The sequence below is a fragment of the Equus quagga genome, chromosome 1 (assembly GCF_021613505.1).
Source record: "Equus quagga isolate Etosha38 chromosome 1, UCLA_HA_Equagga_1.0, whole genome shotgun sequence".
Taxonomy (NCBI): Eukaryota; Metazoa; Chordata; class Mammalia; order Perissodactyla; family Equidae; genus Equus; species Equus quagga.
In genome coordinates, this window is record NC_060267.1 from 114,091,660 (window position 1) to 114,108,361 (window position 16,702).

At 35.3% G+C, this 16,702-nt stretch overlaps 1 protein-coding gene across 5 annotated transcripts in view; it reads right to left on the reverse strand.

Annotated features, from left to right (window-relative positions):
- Positions 1-16,702, reverse strand: part of CHL1 (cell adhesion molecule L1 like) — a 214,199-nt gene that overhangs the window by 79,973 nt on the left and 117,524 nt on the right. For 3 of the 5 annotated variants that reach the window (XM_046668627.1, XM_046668592.1, XM_046668619.1), the window contains 2 exons: positions 5,365-5,551; positions 112-217 (listed from right to left, as the gene is read on the reverse strand). In XM_046668627.1, the coding sequence (XP_046524583.1) occupies positions 112-217; positions 5,365-5,455 (197 nt within the window). In that variant the 5' untranslated portion in view covers positions 5,456-5,551. The remainder of the gene's footprint in view (positions 1-111; positions 218-5,364; positions 5,552-16,702) is intronic. The other 2 variants (XM_046668608.1, XM_046668602.1) reach the window with 1 other exon arrangement.

Below are 16,702 nucleotides of genomic sequence, written 5' to 3' on the forward strand. Positions count from 1 at the left end.
CCTTTAATTGTGTATAGATTTATAGACCAACAAGCATATAATGGTCAGAGCGAAAAAGAAGCAAAAAGACTCTATACATTTAAACCACTATATTTTTGATGGATTACTCACGTAGGTTCTGGATTTCCTTTAGCTTCACATTCAATTTGAAAATATTCATCGAAGGGAAAGGCCACTTGCACTTTTGACTGTTTTATGATGGTTGGAACCTGTTGAACTAAATATTAAAATATGTATTTAAAGAAAATGCTCTTCAAAAACTGAGTGAGGTTAATTTAGCTATAACATAAATACTAAATATACTTTCTATATCGATAAGTAAAAGAACCGTAAAAGAGTAAAAATTATAGAACAAATCTGACTTCATTGCAAAATGTATTTAATTCTAATACACTTCACTGACATCATTTCATGTTGCCATATATGTTTATTTTATTTAACCCCAGAAAAATGTGACAATTTTTGAAGCAGAATAAAAATTTCCATATCAACTTTAAAATATCTATTTTTAAATTATTGACATTTAGTCTATGTTGATGAGTATATGCATTTTTACTTAGCTCAGTTATTTTGATAGTTCTTTTTTTCTTTATAGTTTTATAAGACATTATAATTAATTTATTGCTATTCGATTATTTCCTTCCATTGATATGTGATAACTTATTTAATAATTATCTTATTATTGGACAGAGATTTTTTTTTACATTTTTCTCTTTCCAGGTAACATGTACTTCAATAGACATCCTCCAGCATATATATTTTTCCTTTATTGACGTAGTGACTTACAATAAATATCCAGGAATGGACACAAATGGTAATCACTCTGGATAAATGTTAATATCATTTCACGGGGGTATTTACCAGAAACAAGATATGTACAGTACAGTGGTTTCCCACATTCTTGTCACCAATGAACACTAGTATTTAAAAATGAGGGGCCAGCCCAGTGGCATAGTGGTTAAGTTCACATGCTCTGCTTCAGTGGCCTGGGGTTCGTGGGTTTGGATCCTGGGAGCAGACCTACACACTGCTCATCAAGCCAAACTATGGCAGCATCCCACATAGAAAATAGAGGAAGATTGGCACAGATGTTAGCTCAGCAATAATCTTCCTCAAGCAAAAAGAGGACAATTGGCAACAGATGTTAACTCAGGGCCAATCTTCCTTACAAAAAATAAAAATAAAAATAAAAATGATAAAATATTTTACTAATTATTACAAAGGAAAATATAACCTCCTCATTCTCTTTATTTTTATTTTATTTCCATTTATGGCATTTGTTAATAAATGTTTTTCCCTGAGTTTATTACTTGTCATTTCTCATTTATAAATTTCTCTTTCATATCTTTTTCCCATTTAACCACTGGGGACTTGAGGTTAAGTTTCTTCCCCCCTTATAGAATTTAACACTAATAAACATTAATATAAAAATAATAGCTAATAAATAATGGCATTTTAATAAAGGATTCTACATATTCAAATACCTCCTCACCTTGTGATAAACTTAGCTAGTATTTGACAAGTTAAGTAACCTTCAAGACCAATTTGAAAAGTGGAGATGACTTCATCTCTCATGAAGTCAAGCACCTCGATGGAATTTCTGAGAACTGTGACTATTAAGTAAGTGTACTAATGCTGAAGACACAAATTTGAATTAAGTTTGAAATAGGGCACAAATCATGATATATATAAAGATCTCCTGTCAATGAGCACTCAATAGTTTTCAAATTGATACCTTCCCATTTTAGTACAGTTCTTACAACTAAGGGGACAGGACTGAATTCATAAGGAAGTCCAAATGGTTGAGAAGCACAAGCCTGACTTTGGCAAAGATGTTTTGAGAAAAGCAATTTGGAGCAATGCAGTGAGCCTAACTTACATGAGTAATATTCCACAGTGGAGTTATGAATAGGACCCTGAACCCCGAGACACCAAGCCAGGCCCTGAACCACTCTGTTTTCTCATTTGTAACATTAGGGATTCAGGCTATATAAATTGCTCTTAGACTTTTTGGCCTGAGGATCCCTTTACATTCTTAAAAATTACAGGCGAGGGGCCCGCCTCAGCTTGAAAACGGCTGAGATATTTTATAGTCATTTCTGATGACTGTGGATATTGTTGTTGGATACTACAACAAAACTCAACAAGTGGTAGTTTCTTAAACATTTTTTGCAATATGGAATCTAAAACCATTTTAATAAACTTTTCATATTCTGCTATAGTAAAATGTTTTATCCATGGGTTCTTTTTAATCCGTACATGATTTTGTAACATCACACAATAATCATCAAATATTGGTTCTTTGAGTTATGCAGATCTTCCAAATACTGACGCATTTCATTATATAATATCAAAAATTCACATTTGTTAGTATCTTCACTGATATAACCAGAAAAGTCTTAAATGTGGGGAAGCTGTGAAGCTCAGAGTGGAGAATACAAGTTCTCCACAATTCTAATTTTTACTTAAACACTCAAATTTTATCATTGACAACACATATTGCCAGTTGTTTCCCTTGAAGTGACAGGCTCACTTGGTTCATTTTGGGGAAAATATCTGCCATAAACCTGTCAGAGTAACCAAAATCTGTCTGTCAGTTGTACTTTTAAGTAAAAATGGCATTCAGCTTGGTGCTCAAACAATGACACAATCAGGGAACAGAGACTATCACAGGACTTTGTCACACAGCAGAATTACTTTATGTATATTTCCCAGTTCATCCCACAGAACGTACATTAAGAAAAATATACTGAAGGATGGATATGTAAGAAAATCAATAATGTTTAACTGCTTCAACAAGGGTAACCTTAAGCAAAGCTATTCTGTTTTTACTTTTGTTTCTTTTTCACTGTGAGTATATGTCCGTGGAAAATACCTTGAGTACTGGTACATTTTGGTACCAATGTCTTGATCTGAGCTGGGACAACAAGAGCTTTCCCACCATTGTTTTTGTGACATCAGTGCAAATGTCAATCCAGTGAAAGACAAAAATGGCATCATAGTATTATTATGAAATGTTCGATGTCTTAGACTGCCTGAATGAGTCTCTGGGACCCTGAGAGGGCCACAAATCACATTTTGAGCATTGACGGCCAGCCTAGAATAATAACTACATGCCATTGTCAATTTTAAAATTCAATTTTCTTTACCTTTCATCTGATAATTGAATTTTACTAGCTTAGGGACATTAGCCCAAGTTCAGTCTTTATCCCTTGGATATTCATAAACATTTTAACAACATGCAAAAACACTCCGATCTTCATTGACATTTACCTTGTTTCTGATTACTACTATTTCTAAGTAGATCAGGTCTTAAGCTTACTGTAAATTGATATTATTTAAATTTTACTACAGTTATAAATGGTGAGGGATGATGCACAATAGCAACAGTCCCTAAGATATCAGCTAATAACTTGTGAACAACTTGTTTATTAGAACATTATTCTTTCTGAAATTTGCTAAGGTTGTAAAGTCTCAGCAATAGCTAATTATTCAGGGGATGGAGCTAATAACCTTTGGGTGTTTATAAGAACATATATTCTACATTATAAATCCCTTCTTCCATAATTAGGCCAATTACAGAGACACTAGCCTCGTTGACGTTCAAATTGGATACCTGCCTTAGTTGCATTTGCTAGTGTGTGCTCTAGAGTACTGAAATAAATGGATAATATTCAGTTGTTCTGAAAACATGTCATTAATATTTTATAACAATTGTTGTCTAAGGACATTACTGCATGAAAATGCATGAGTAACTGAGACAACCAGAATAAAAATGTCTGCTATGGATTAATACACAATTTCACACCCTTCACCATTGATGAACTAAATAAGAAAAGACGGAGAGAAAATGTATATTCTAAGATTCTAAGAGAATGTGGTCAGGAATCTCAGTGCATCTTTGTTGCTACTAGGGAAAAAAAGGTAAAATTGTTAACCCCTTTTCGCAAGGATCACCAAGAAACTTGCTCTTAATTTGGCATTGCATACTCAAACCAAAAAAATCTATTAAAGATGAATTATTTCAGGGTCTTGGCCAGAATTTCGATAACTAGGCTGCTATATATTGTGTGTAGGCTAACAGAGTTCAGCTTGATGTACAGAGAACTTTAAATCTGTACATCTGTAGAACAAGGAAGCAGAAATCCTGAAGAAGTGGGAATATTGAGACAGAGACTTGACCCTCTGTCAAGGATGGTAGAGAAGGAATTCTTAACTTGGGGTTGAACTACTAGTGCAAGGTTGCCCAAAGTGTGTGATGTGGAACTGCCACATCAAGTAATTTAAGGCAGCCCTCAGAAGACACATTATATTATACAGTAAGAGGGTTACTTCCCTTTCTATTCACATTCAGACTGTCTGAGTACGTCAGAAGAAAATTTCAGTTCAGCGTTAGCACTTCTTTAATGTTTACTCAACCTTCTGAGGTCATGACTAACTATCTAGAATATAGATGATCTGAAAAGATTATTTCCAATGCTAAAATTCTAATAACAAACGCCTCTTGTATTATAACTCTCTAAATTATATATGGAAAAGACGGTAGGGACAATATTTGAACTATATGGATAAAAATATCTAAATAATCTCTCAAGGGTCTTTTAGATCTCATGTACTTATAACACAAGAGAAATTCCCCAAACCTCAACATGACATAGTTGATACACTATTACAGAAACTGTGTTTGCAGATGTCTTATATTTTGAACTTTTAATTACTGTAACTTATTCAAACTGATTTACTATAGTTAAAAGTCTATATCCATTTTTACCAACAGATGCTAAGATATATATTTCCATAAAATGACTGACTAACCTCTTGATATGAATTCCCACTAAAGAATGCTCTGGATTTTCAGTAGATATCATCTTATACTTTCAGTTGTGTACTATAACAATGTTTCTAAAATATTTTTCTAATTCATTGTTTTCATTCTTAAATATGTAATCATTTTGAAAAAGAATACAAAGATTATTCACTTTCTTTTTGTCATTATTTATTGAATACCAGTAATTTCTGAATCACAATTCTCCTTAAAATAAACTAACCTGAGTATGCAAAAGTAATAGCTGTTGGTAATATTGCAGACTATCTTACATGGCAAAATACCACCTGGTCTATAGATTATGTGCCAAGTTTGCATGAGAGGCAGAAAGATTGAGCTGCAAAATAATTATAGCAAACAGCCAAATATAAGCCATCCAAAAACGGAAAGAGGCAGAGATGAATTCTGATGACAGATTGCTGGAAAATATATGGAAATATGATAGAAAAATCACATTCTCAATCTACAAGTATTCTACTTAAAAATTAAAATGCAAATATGAAATTCCATAAAGTAGGTATTGAATGCTGTCACTTTACCTGAAAGTGGTATTTCAATGGCTGTGGAGAATTTTAACAGGAAGAAAATTAGAGATATGATTAAACCTCTTCCATTTAATAGCATCTCCATTGTTCTTCAAGAAGGAGGCAATCCAGAAAGAATGAAAATTTAAAATCTCGTTGTACTTTTGGTTTCAAGTTGAGGAGAACGTGGTTAACCTGGAAACTCAAAAAACAAACAGAATAACATACTCTAAGTTTATATATTCTAAAAAATACCAACATAATGAAAATTAAATACGTTTTTCTGTTGGCATTAATTTTCCTCTTTATGAAACTATTCTCTAATAACTCCACATAAATGTAACTAGTTTTTTCTCTTTATTTTTAAGGGACAGTTGATATATGACATCTTATAAACCATAAACCATTCCAATGAATCGTTATGTTTCAGTCAGAGCAACTTTTACTCGATGGCACTCTAGTACACGCTAATGAGTGTCAGTGGCGATGAGAATAACTTCATTTAGTCCATTTCATTCAAAAGGTGGCTCTTTTTCAATCAACTCTTTATATCAGATATCTAACCCCATTTGAGTCATTTACTAAGCATCACGAATTTAATCTTTGATTTTTCTGGCAAAATAACTTTTCATGTTCAAAGTTTTCACACTAATAGAAGGCAAATATGAGCTATAAGGAGTAGAAGAATGAAGAACAAATGAATAAGGACCAGCCACTTTAACTAAGCAGAAAATAACGGCATCAGTCGCTTTCCACTTAAACAGGTTTATTCACACCAAAGTTTGCAGAAGTAGAATAAAAATTAAAATGTCGATTTTACTTTACTTTCTCTTAAGCTTCCATTTTTTTTCTGAAACACTGTGATACTAGACTGAAATATTGTTTATAATGTATTCTTAAAAATGAATTTGCTCCCAAATGTGATAATTAGTTTTTCAGGTACATGATTTTCTTTTTCCATAAAAATCAATTACTCTATTTATTCACTTAGAACTAGCGAAAAAAAATTAATTAGTATAGAGTCAGACAAGCCATTAAATTTATATTTAATGCCAAGTATTTTGGCTTTACTTATTTCAACTCAAGTTGCATCAGAAGAGATTAAGGACGGGCTTCTTTCACATATGTATACAAGCAGGTCAATTTTAAAGTAATAACTAACACTGCTGTTTTATTTTATAATTTTGAAAGCCTGAAGAGACAGTAATCCTATTTATTTATTTTAATTTGAAAAAAGTTATAGTGATCATAAAGAAAAATAATCCCATCCCCGTCTCCAAAATAGGTTGTGAATCTTTGTTCTTGAATCAGAGTAATGACATTACTCTACTGTGATCTCAATTGATCTGTCTGTAAAATGGGAATTGGAAAGAAATTATCCTTGTGTGGTTCAGAATATTTCCTAAAATGACAAGTAACTTACATTGGTAATTAAAAATATTTTCAAATGTGACATTATGCTAATTGACACCCACCTTCCTGATCTAATGAATTATTCCAAGCAACAAAATAAAATGTGGAAAAAATTGCTTTCATTATAAAAAGCAGAACATTGCCTAACTATAAAAACTGAGTTCTACATATTTGTACAAAGTTGGGGGACACTGAACCATTTAGCTATTTATAAGATGTAAAGTTAGGAGAAAATATTAATGCCTTGTCCTTTGAATTTTCCTTTTCTTTCTCTCTTCTGAAACACTTTGATAATAATCTAAATTTATTATCTATAGTTATATGTTACTCTTTATCTGCAATCTATTATTTAATATTCTGTTCCATTAATATGCAGTGATGATTTCTTTAAGGGTATCTCATGTATCTGTTTAATGAGCTGTCCTCTATTTGTAAGGAGAAACGCTTTCAAAACCATGATGCTGTTAGGAGACCACATTTCCAGATTAATCTATCATCCTACCCTGATATAGCGAATAAAAGTACTAGACAGTTGAATAAGTGAGAACAGGCTCAATTTCAGTTAATCTCCTGATTTAGGCTAGTCAGCTTAGTAGTCCCTAATTGTCATAGTAAAATAGCTCGTAGATACTAATTGTTCAATAGTGATGATCTGACTTTTGGAACTTTAATAGTTTTAACTACAGAGTCTTGATCCAAGAAATTCTCACCCATCAAAGGATGCCACATTGAACCCTGGCTGAAAATGAGACTATAAATTAAGAGATATAACAAACACTGATGATACCATCAGTTTACAAAATATGAATAATGGTTAATTCTACTGCTGACCTTTTCTCCTGCAGAAATTAACTTCAATTTACCTGAGACTTATAAGTTAAGAGGCTGTTACATAAAAGTTATTGGAAGTTAAAATGTGAACCCCTGCAAGCAAGACTCCATTACATGATGACGACAGACGGAAAATAGCTTTCAGATTGAAAAGGGTAAGTCAGTCATAATTTCATTGTCAGAATGTATAAAGGGCATACTGTTTAGTAATTATGTTTTGCAATAGAAAGATAGCAATAAAATCATATTCCCATTTATCTTTCTTCAAAGAATAGGAGTTTAATGCCTCACACCAGACCTCAAAGATATAAGCACTTATTGAAATTCAGGATGGAGCTGACACTAAGACAAGAAGAAAATATACTAACATATTTTTGAGGCCTAGTCACATAAGGCTGATGTCTGATTGCTTAATGCTAATGACATACTTCAAACCCAAAAGAGAATCAGTGAATTTTCATGATCAGGACAAACTGGGTTAACTCTTCCTACTATCCTAGCTCATCCTTGGAAAGAAAATCCTCCTTGACATCTAACTCAAAAGGAAATAGATGTCTTAGTGTCATTAACAATTGAGGCTTCCTGAGTACCTCAGCTTCTCTAGTACGAACAGTGTGATATGGATTAATAACACACTGGCTTCGAGACAGAAAGAGAAAAATGGACAGGTGTGCATACCACATGGGACTACTCCTAATACAACAATAAGCAAATAAACCTCTTTGTTTCTCTAAAACAATAGCCTCTAACATACATACATCATCAATATTATAAATTGACCTCATAGATCCCTCTGATGTTCTTAACTTGGTTCTACTGTGGTAAATCCAGAAACAACTTACTCTCTTCACTTAAATTCATCTTCTGCTTTAAGAAATGGAAAAGAGAGTTGGCTTAACCTTTGTCCATTCTACCTGACTTCCCAAATAAATGCAAAGCTATTGTGGCCTGCTGACCAGTTAACAGAAGAGAGTGATGCATACTGCATAAGATTATGGAAAATGGAGTCAGTATATAATGAGCTCAAAGTCATCACTTACTAACTATCCAACCTCTCACTCATCTCTACAAATGAATGTAAGAGTTGCTGCCCTATAGCACACTTATGAGGGTTAAGTGAGGTAATGTATGTTTGACACAGAATAACAAATGAAATTTGCTACTATAGTGACAGTGATGGTAGTACTTTTGTTGTTAGTGGTAATTAGGGTATAGCCTCTAGTAATAATATTCTGATCAAAAGAGTATGGTTAACTTGTATGGCTTCTACTAGAGTTACTAAATTGTTACAACTTAATAAATAAAAGACTATTCACTAAAGTACTTAGTAGTAAAATTGTATTAATTGATTAAAATACTCTAAAAAAGAAAAAAAGGTGGGGTGGGGGGAGTGTGGTAGATTGTTCACAGAAAGTCTTCAATTCCTCTTCCCTCGTATCCACATGCTTTGCAGTATGACTTTACAGGTCCTCCCAACGAGAGACTATTTCCTCACGTCTTGAATCTGGCCAGTCTTTGATCAATAGAATGAGTTTGAGCTTAGGACTCAATTAGACTTGCAGGTTTTTATTCTCTCTTTTGAAACCCTGTGCAAGTCTAGAGGGCACTAGCCTGCTAGAAGATGAGAAACAATGTCACGTCACCCTCTGTAATCTTGGTCAACAGCCAGCCAGCCACCAAATGTGAAAGGTCACCATCCTAGACGAGCCAGCCCCAGAAGACCTGCCTGCTGAACACAGATGCATGAGCCAGCCTGGTCAGCAGCAGTCCGGACTGGCTAAGGTCAGTAGAATCACCTGACGGAGTTCAGCACATACTACCTCAAAATACAGCACCTTGGGGAAACAATAGAAAGAATAAATGAATGGGACTTCATCAGACTAAAGAGCTTCTTCAAGGCAAGGGAAAACAGGATTGAAACAAAAAAACAACCCACTAATTGGGAAAAAAATATTTGTAAGTCATATATCCAACAAAGGGTTAATCTTCATAATATGTAAAGAACTCACAGAACTCAACAACAAAAAAATCAAACAACCCCACCAAAAAATGGGCAGGAGACATGAACAGACATGTTCAAAGAAAGAAAGAATCTTCTTTCTCCAAAGAAGATATACGGATGGCCAATAGGCACATGAAAAGATACTCATCATCACTGATCATCAGGGAAATGCAAATCAAAACTACACTAAGATATCACCTTATACCCATTAGAATGGCAAAAATAACCAAAACAAAAAGTAACAAATGTTGGAGAGGTTGTGGAGAAAAAGGAACCCTCATACACTGCCGGTGGGAACGCAAACTGGTGCAGCCACTATGGAAAACAGTATGGAGATTTTTCAAAAAACTAAAAGTAGAGATACCATATGACCCAGCCATCCCACTGCTGGGTATCTATCCAAAGAACTTGAAGTCAGCAATTCCAAAAGTCCCACGCACCCCTATGTTCATTGCAGCATTAATTACAATAGCCAAGACGTGGAAGCAACCTAAGTGCCCATCAACTGATGATTGGATAAAGAAGATATGGTATATATATTACAATGGAATACTACTCAGTCATAAAAAAAGAACTAAATCATCCCATTTGCAACAACATGGATGGACCTTGAAGGAATTATGTTAAGTGAAATAAGCCAGATAGAGAAAGACAATCTCTGTACAACGCCACTCACATGTGGAAGTTAAACATGTAGACAAAGAGAACAGAATAGTGGCTACCAGGGGAAAGGGGGGGTGAGGGGGGGCACAAAGGGTGAAGTGGTGCACTTAGAACATGACTGACAAACAATAATGTACAACTGAAATTTCCCAAGGTTGTAAACTATCATAAACTCCATAAAAATTAAAAAAAAAATACAGCACCTTGGCATATTGAATATTTTAAGGCGAAGGAATTTTACAAATGGCAGATGTGGGAAAAACTCTTTGATCTTCCCCTGAAGCAGGTCATAAAACGCTCATGTAAGAGGTTTTCCTCCTATCCATGCACGAAGAGGAGCTTCCTTAACTGCGAAGATGGAGGGACGATTTACAGAATCTAAACAAATAGACCTTGCCAAGCTTCTCACGGGTTACTACACTTAGCTCAGACCCCTTTTGTTCTACTGCATTTTTCCATGACTTTCCACTCCTCATCAAACCTAGCATAAAAATGCTTCAGGTTTTCATTTCTTTATGAAGGCTCCTGTATCACATAAAACTTACATCAAATAAATTTCCAAGCTTTTCTCCTGGTAATCTGCTGTTTGTTACAGAGACCCAGCCTAGAAGGGTAGAAGGAAAAAAGATATTTTTCCCTCCCCCGCACGTCTGAAGAAACAGTAGAATTAGGGATAATAGTAAATGTTTCCTGTATTAAATCAATCTGTTTTGATGTTGTTTGCAAAGCAGAAATAACCAATTGATGCAGAGAGGATAGAATAAAACAATTGATAAAATATTGATAATTGTTGAAGCTGTGCAATCAATATATATATATGGAGGTTCTTTACACTAATCTATTTTAGGGTATAATTTAACATTTCCATAATACAGACATGTTTAATGTCTATTCAGTGTATGGAAATAAAAAACAAGCCTAAAATATTCCAACAGCAGTAAGGAGATTCCGTTAGGCAAAAGGTGGGCAAAGTCATGAGAATACCTATTGGCATACTTTTAAAACAAACAAAAAGGACAGAAAGACTCCCTTATGGCTACTGTGTTATCCAGCCTCTTCTGTGTGAACCAGATTCAGAAAATTTGGGGTCCCTTTGAACATAAATGTATGTATTCACTAAAACAAGCATTTAATTTAACACAATGTTTGCCCCTTATTGCTTTATAGGTCCAAATAAGTAAAATATAAGCCCAATTTATAGTAATTATTTAATTCTGAGTAGCTGATAGTATATCCTCTGGATGTCTTTTGATAGTTCTTTCATGCTTTGATCCTTAATTCACCAATTTTGCATTACGTTTCCATTGGAGTCCGCTTTAAATTTCAATAATAAAGTACAGAAAGGCAAAAAGGGATAAAATGGGTTAAAATTACATTGTCACTTTGGACTATTATGCATATATATCCCACCCTTCTAAACTGAACAGAAACACAAAGCATTTTAAAATCAGTTTAAAGGTCTCCAGCTATTAATACATTCTGAACAATAAACATTCCCTAATAACCACTTTTTTTTATACTTAACAGTAATGGTGTCGTATTTACTCAAAACCTTTGACACTAAGGTTCTCTAATTGTCCTGTTGAATTGTAAACACTTCTTTTTTCCTGTGGGCAAATAATATAACACAAATTTATATGCCTGAATTTCAAAATAAAGAGATTTCTACTTTATTCTAAAAGGAACAGAATCTGACCAGTGTAGTGAATGGATCAAAAGCAACTAAGAAAAACAGCTAGTTTGGGACAATTTTACCTTAGTGATATTATTTACATCCTTGGCATTTTCTGTCAATAATTATTCATAAATACGTTCAAGTCAAATTTCTAAAAAGAAACTCTAACAAGGAAAGTCCAAAGAAAAAAGCACCTCTGGTGATCACTATTTTTAAAACGCTTATTTCTTTGGCTGCAGCTACACAAAGCAGCCATGTCAGCGACAGTCCATCTGCCATTTCTAAAGAAGGCACGGAATGTAAACAGCTAAAAAAAGTGCTGTGTTGACATTCCTCTTCACTAAGAAACAGCATTAAGTTGTCTCAGCCGCCATGAATTCTAGAGATCAGAATTAACTTCGAGCATGATAATCATTAAACAACATTTTTCTACTCAGGAAGCTTGAAATAGATCAGCAACTTTTATTATCGTCAGCAGGAATGGAGATACTATAACACTGGCGTCCAAATTGTAGTTTTAAAAATAACTCAGTGGATTTGTATAACAGTCTGGGACAGTGATATAAGTTGGAATTGTGGAAATTTTATGTTTTTTTCCACACAATAAGGGCTTAAGAATCAGTGAGCTGCAACAAGCAAGTGTCTTTCATAAGGCCATTTGACATTTTCATGATGAGTTGGATGTCACCTTCACTTCCTTCTGACCTCAAGTGTCCCTTTATGAAATTCCTTTTTATGCAACTGTCAGGCTATTCCCCTGATTCAGGAATTAGGTCTTAAGGGGAAGAAGTCCAGCATATTTCCATATTTCCATAAGCCTGAAGTATGATCTGAATCACTTAACACCTTGAAACTGGGAAAGGATAAACACAAAGAAAATTAAAAGCCTTGTTCACTCGCCTGCTTAGCTAAGACCATAAATCAATTTACAAGTATCATAAACACGGTAATCCTGAAATAACTGTTAATGGCTTTTCACTCTGAAAACAAAAGCAGTATTGTACATTATGGCCATCTCCATTCAAACTCTTTCATGTCACTGAAGTGACAAGACAAAAGAATTGCTTAGAGTGTTAATTCATCCTCCCAGCAGAAGATCAAAGAAATGTAAATTTTATTATAAGCAAATTGATTTTATTGGAAAAATGTCAGCTTTAATTAATAATTATGTTGGCTAAACTAATATCATTAATATACCATTTATTAATTAAATAGCAATATACTGTGGTTGAGCTCTGACAGGAATATAACTTAATCAATCTTCCTTTTGTTTTGGTTTTCCCCTTTGTTTACCTGTGCATCCAAAATTCTTACCAAGTAGTATGCTATAAAGACATCTAATTCAAATACTTTCATAATAGAGGAAAAGGAAGAAAAAGTACCAAAAATCAAGATCATTTTACTGCAGGGATGGAGAAAATGACCTTACATCCCGACACATAAGTCGTTCTGAGTAATTTCTCACAAAACACCTTAAATACCAGTGATGATCATCTTGGGGATTTTCTTTTAAATCGAGGTACATAGATGTACTAAAATACACAAAACTTAGCTGTGTAGTTCAGTGAATTTGTACATAAGTATAAATCCATATAACCACTTCTCAAACCATTAAAGAGTTTTAGTCACCAAAAGCATTCCACTATCTTCTTGCCTAGAGGATTTTAGATGGCCATTCAAAAGAGAGCAAAACTTGTTTGTATTCCTCTAGCCTACTGGATTCCAACCAGGCTGGTATCTCTCCCCTGGGGGATGTTTGTATTATGTGGGGGTCAGTTTTGGATGTCACAATGACTGGGGAGAGCTATTGGCATTTAGTGTGTAGGAATCATGGATCCTAAATGACCTGCAGTGCTCAACACAGTCCTGCACAATGAAAAATTACCCTGCCTGAAAAGTGCCCCTACCTTCACTGTGAGATACACTGGTGTTTAGCGTGCTTGGTGAAAAGAAGGTTATGTGGTCAATGAACTGGGGACATGCTATATGCACTGCTATATGTACCTCTGAAAATTTTCAATGCACATTAGCATATAAAGGCTAATAATCTGATTTTGCTTAATCTAGGACTTCACAAACTTACTTGACTATGAAAATCTGTGTATCTCTGTGTGTATAATTTTTATCAAAATCCACACATGGAAGAAACTGCTTTATGAACCATCACCAACAAATGATAACTGCTAACAAAAAGATATCAATACTAATAATAGCTATCAGCCTGTAACCTTTATTGAACAATTTTTATGTGTCATAATTGCTTTTCCATATAAACAACTCACTTAATTCTCATAACATCTTCATGATGTAGATATAATATTACAATAATGATCTGGAAGGGGAAGACAATATGCCACCCCAATATATGCCTCTTTGGCATAAGGTTTATTTTGAGCTGATTATATTTAAGAAACAGAGACACAGGAAAAGCTTTGAAAACTTAGTAGAAGTTACCCTCTGTAAGAGACATTTACATTCGCTACAGAAAATTTCCATTTGTATGGATGTCTCCCTCTCTGTTCCAGGAAGAGAAGTATGACTCAAATGCTAAAAATGCTCATCAGTAGAGAAGGCAATGACTTAAATCTGCCTAAAAACCTTACTTTGTTTACTGTGCTTTTCCCAGTCACCGCCCATAACTGCCACCCCTCCCCTAATATCTTCTCCTGTCTTTAGCTGGAGATGTTATTTAAGGTGGTGGCTTGGGCCATTTCAGGAGTTACTCAGTTTTCCTGCATATCTCTCATGTACACAGGAGTTATACATGTTACTAAACTTTTGCTTTTCCCTTGTTAATCTGTCTTTTTTATTACAGGAGGGTCTCGATCAAGAACCTAGAAGGTAGAGGGAAAATTATTTTTCCTCCCCCACAGTTTGGCAACTGGACCTGCTAAGACACCATATTCACTCTAGAGCCCCAGATGGGATCCTGGAAAACTGGCAGAAGTGGCGAAGGGTAAGAATTCTTACCACTCAGCTCTCCTGGATCCCACTCTGTAATGCCCCACCAAGAAAGGAAGGTAAAAATTTCACCATGTCTCCTCCTTTCCAAATTTAGATTAGCAGGAGAAAATAAGTGTGTGAAAATTAGTTGCTTAGGTATGGAAACTTTGGTAACGATTTTTGTTATGAATACTCCTGTTTTCTGTTGATCCTCTTCCTCCCAGAGATGGTCATTGTTTTCTTTTGTCTCTGTGTTTTGTGTCATTTGTTATAAAAGGAAAAACACAGGTCTGATGAGGTCTTCCTTTCATCTTGTTCTGTGTCTTGGCGGCTTGGCTTTGTGACTAGTGGGAATATTCTCTCTGGTCTCTGCCAGCCAGAGGATGCATGTACTGACATGCATCTGGCAAACAAACAGGCTGTGGATCCAAGATGAAGTATTCACTTTGTCTGACTATGCCAGCTTTCAGGGGAGTTTGTCATAAGTGCTCCCAGTTCATAAGAAGCCTTTGTCGTTTCAACCTTCATTGTGTCATTCTTGCTAGAAAAGTCCCATTCCAGTAGTTCCTGCCCCATGTCACAGATTAGCAGGTCTGTGACTGGAGGCGTCTCAGGTTCTCATGGGAAACCAGAGACACCATATTCACTACATCATTCTTACCACCTGTAACAATGAAGGTCTTTACTTTCTTAGGCTAACCTTGAGAGTGAACTTTCTGGATCTTTTGAAGGCTACATGTTTTGCATTCTCTTTGGGGAGGCCCCTGGTGTCCACGATTAAGCCATAAAAGGCTTATTGGTTTGGGCTGGCCCCGTGGCCGAGTGGTTAAGTTCGCGCGCTCCCCTGCAGGCGGCCCAGTGTTTCGTTAGTTCGAATCCTGGGCGCGGACATGGCACTGCTCATCAGACCACGCTGAGGCAGCGTCCCACATGCCACAACTAGAAGAACCCACAACGAAGAATACACAACTATGTACCGGGGGGCTTTGGGGAGAAAAAGGAAAAAATAAAAAAAAATAAAAAAAAAAATAAAAAAAAAAAAGGCTTATTGGTTTGAGTTGCTATTGAGATTAATATAATATCCTACTTGTCAATGGCCAGATGATGGATCCTTTGAACTGGAAAAACATCTATATTTGAAAAAACTTTTTCAGAGAGCTCTAATCCTAAATAATTTTCTTACTGGCACATACGGAGAGATTAAATGGAAAAGAGGAGTATGGTGGCTAGCCTTCAGGGCTCCTTTACCAAAATGAAATTATAAAACTCTTTTTACCTCCAGTTTCAGAAGATCATATCAAATTTAGGAAAGAATTAGAAAGAACAGGAAACATTCACAATCCCACTCACAGAGACCTTGACTGGCTGCTGAGGGATATTCCTCCCACACATAATTATACTGTAGTTAACAGACAAGACAGATGACCCCTGTGGAAAATGCCCCCCTTCATAGAGAAAACAGATTACCAGAATTTCTCCCAGGCTTTTCAAAAGATGATCAGGAAATGGATCAGCTGGCAGCTGATATTCAGAGGCTAATAGAAGCAGTAATAGAGGCTTTCTCCCTAAGGTGAATTGGTCTAAGTTTGAATTGTGCACTCAAAGAAGTGCATTCAAAGGCCTTTGTTGAAAGCCTCATACAGACTGTTTAAAGGCATGCTGCATTAAAACCTAAAGCTCTAGGGGCAGGTCCCATGCCCGAGTGGTTAAGTTTGCATGCTCTGCTTTGGCAGCCTGAGGTTCGCCAGCTCTGATCCTGGATGCAGGCTTATGCACTGCTTATCAAGCCATGCTGGGGTGGCATCCCACATAGAAGAACTAGAATG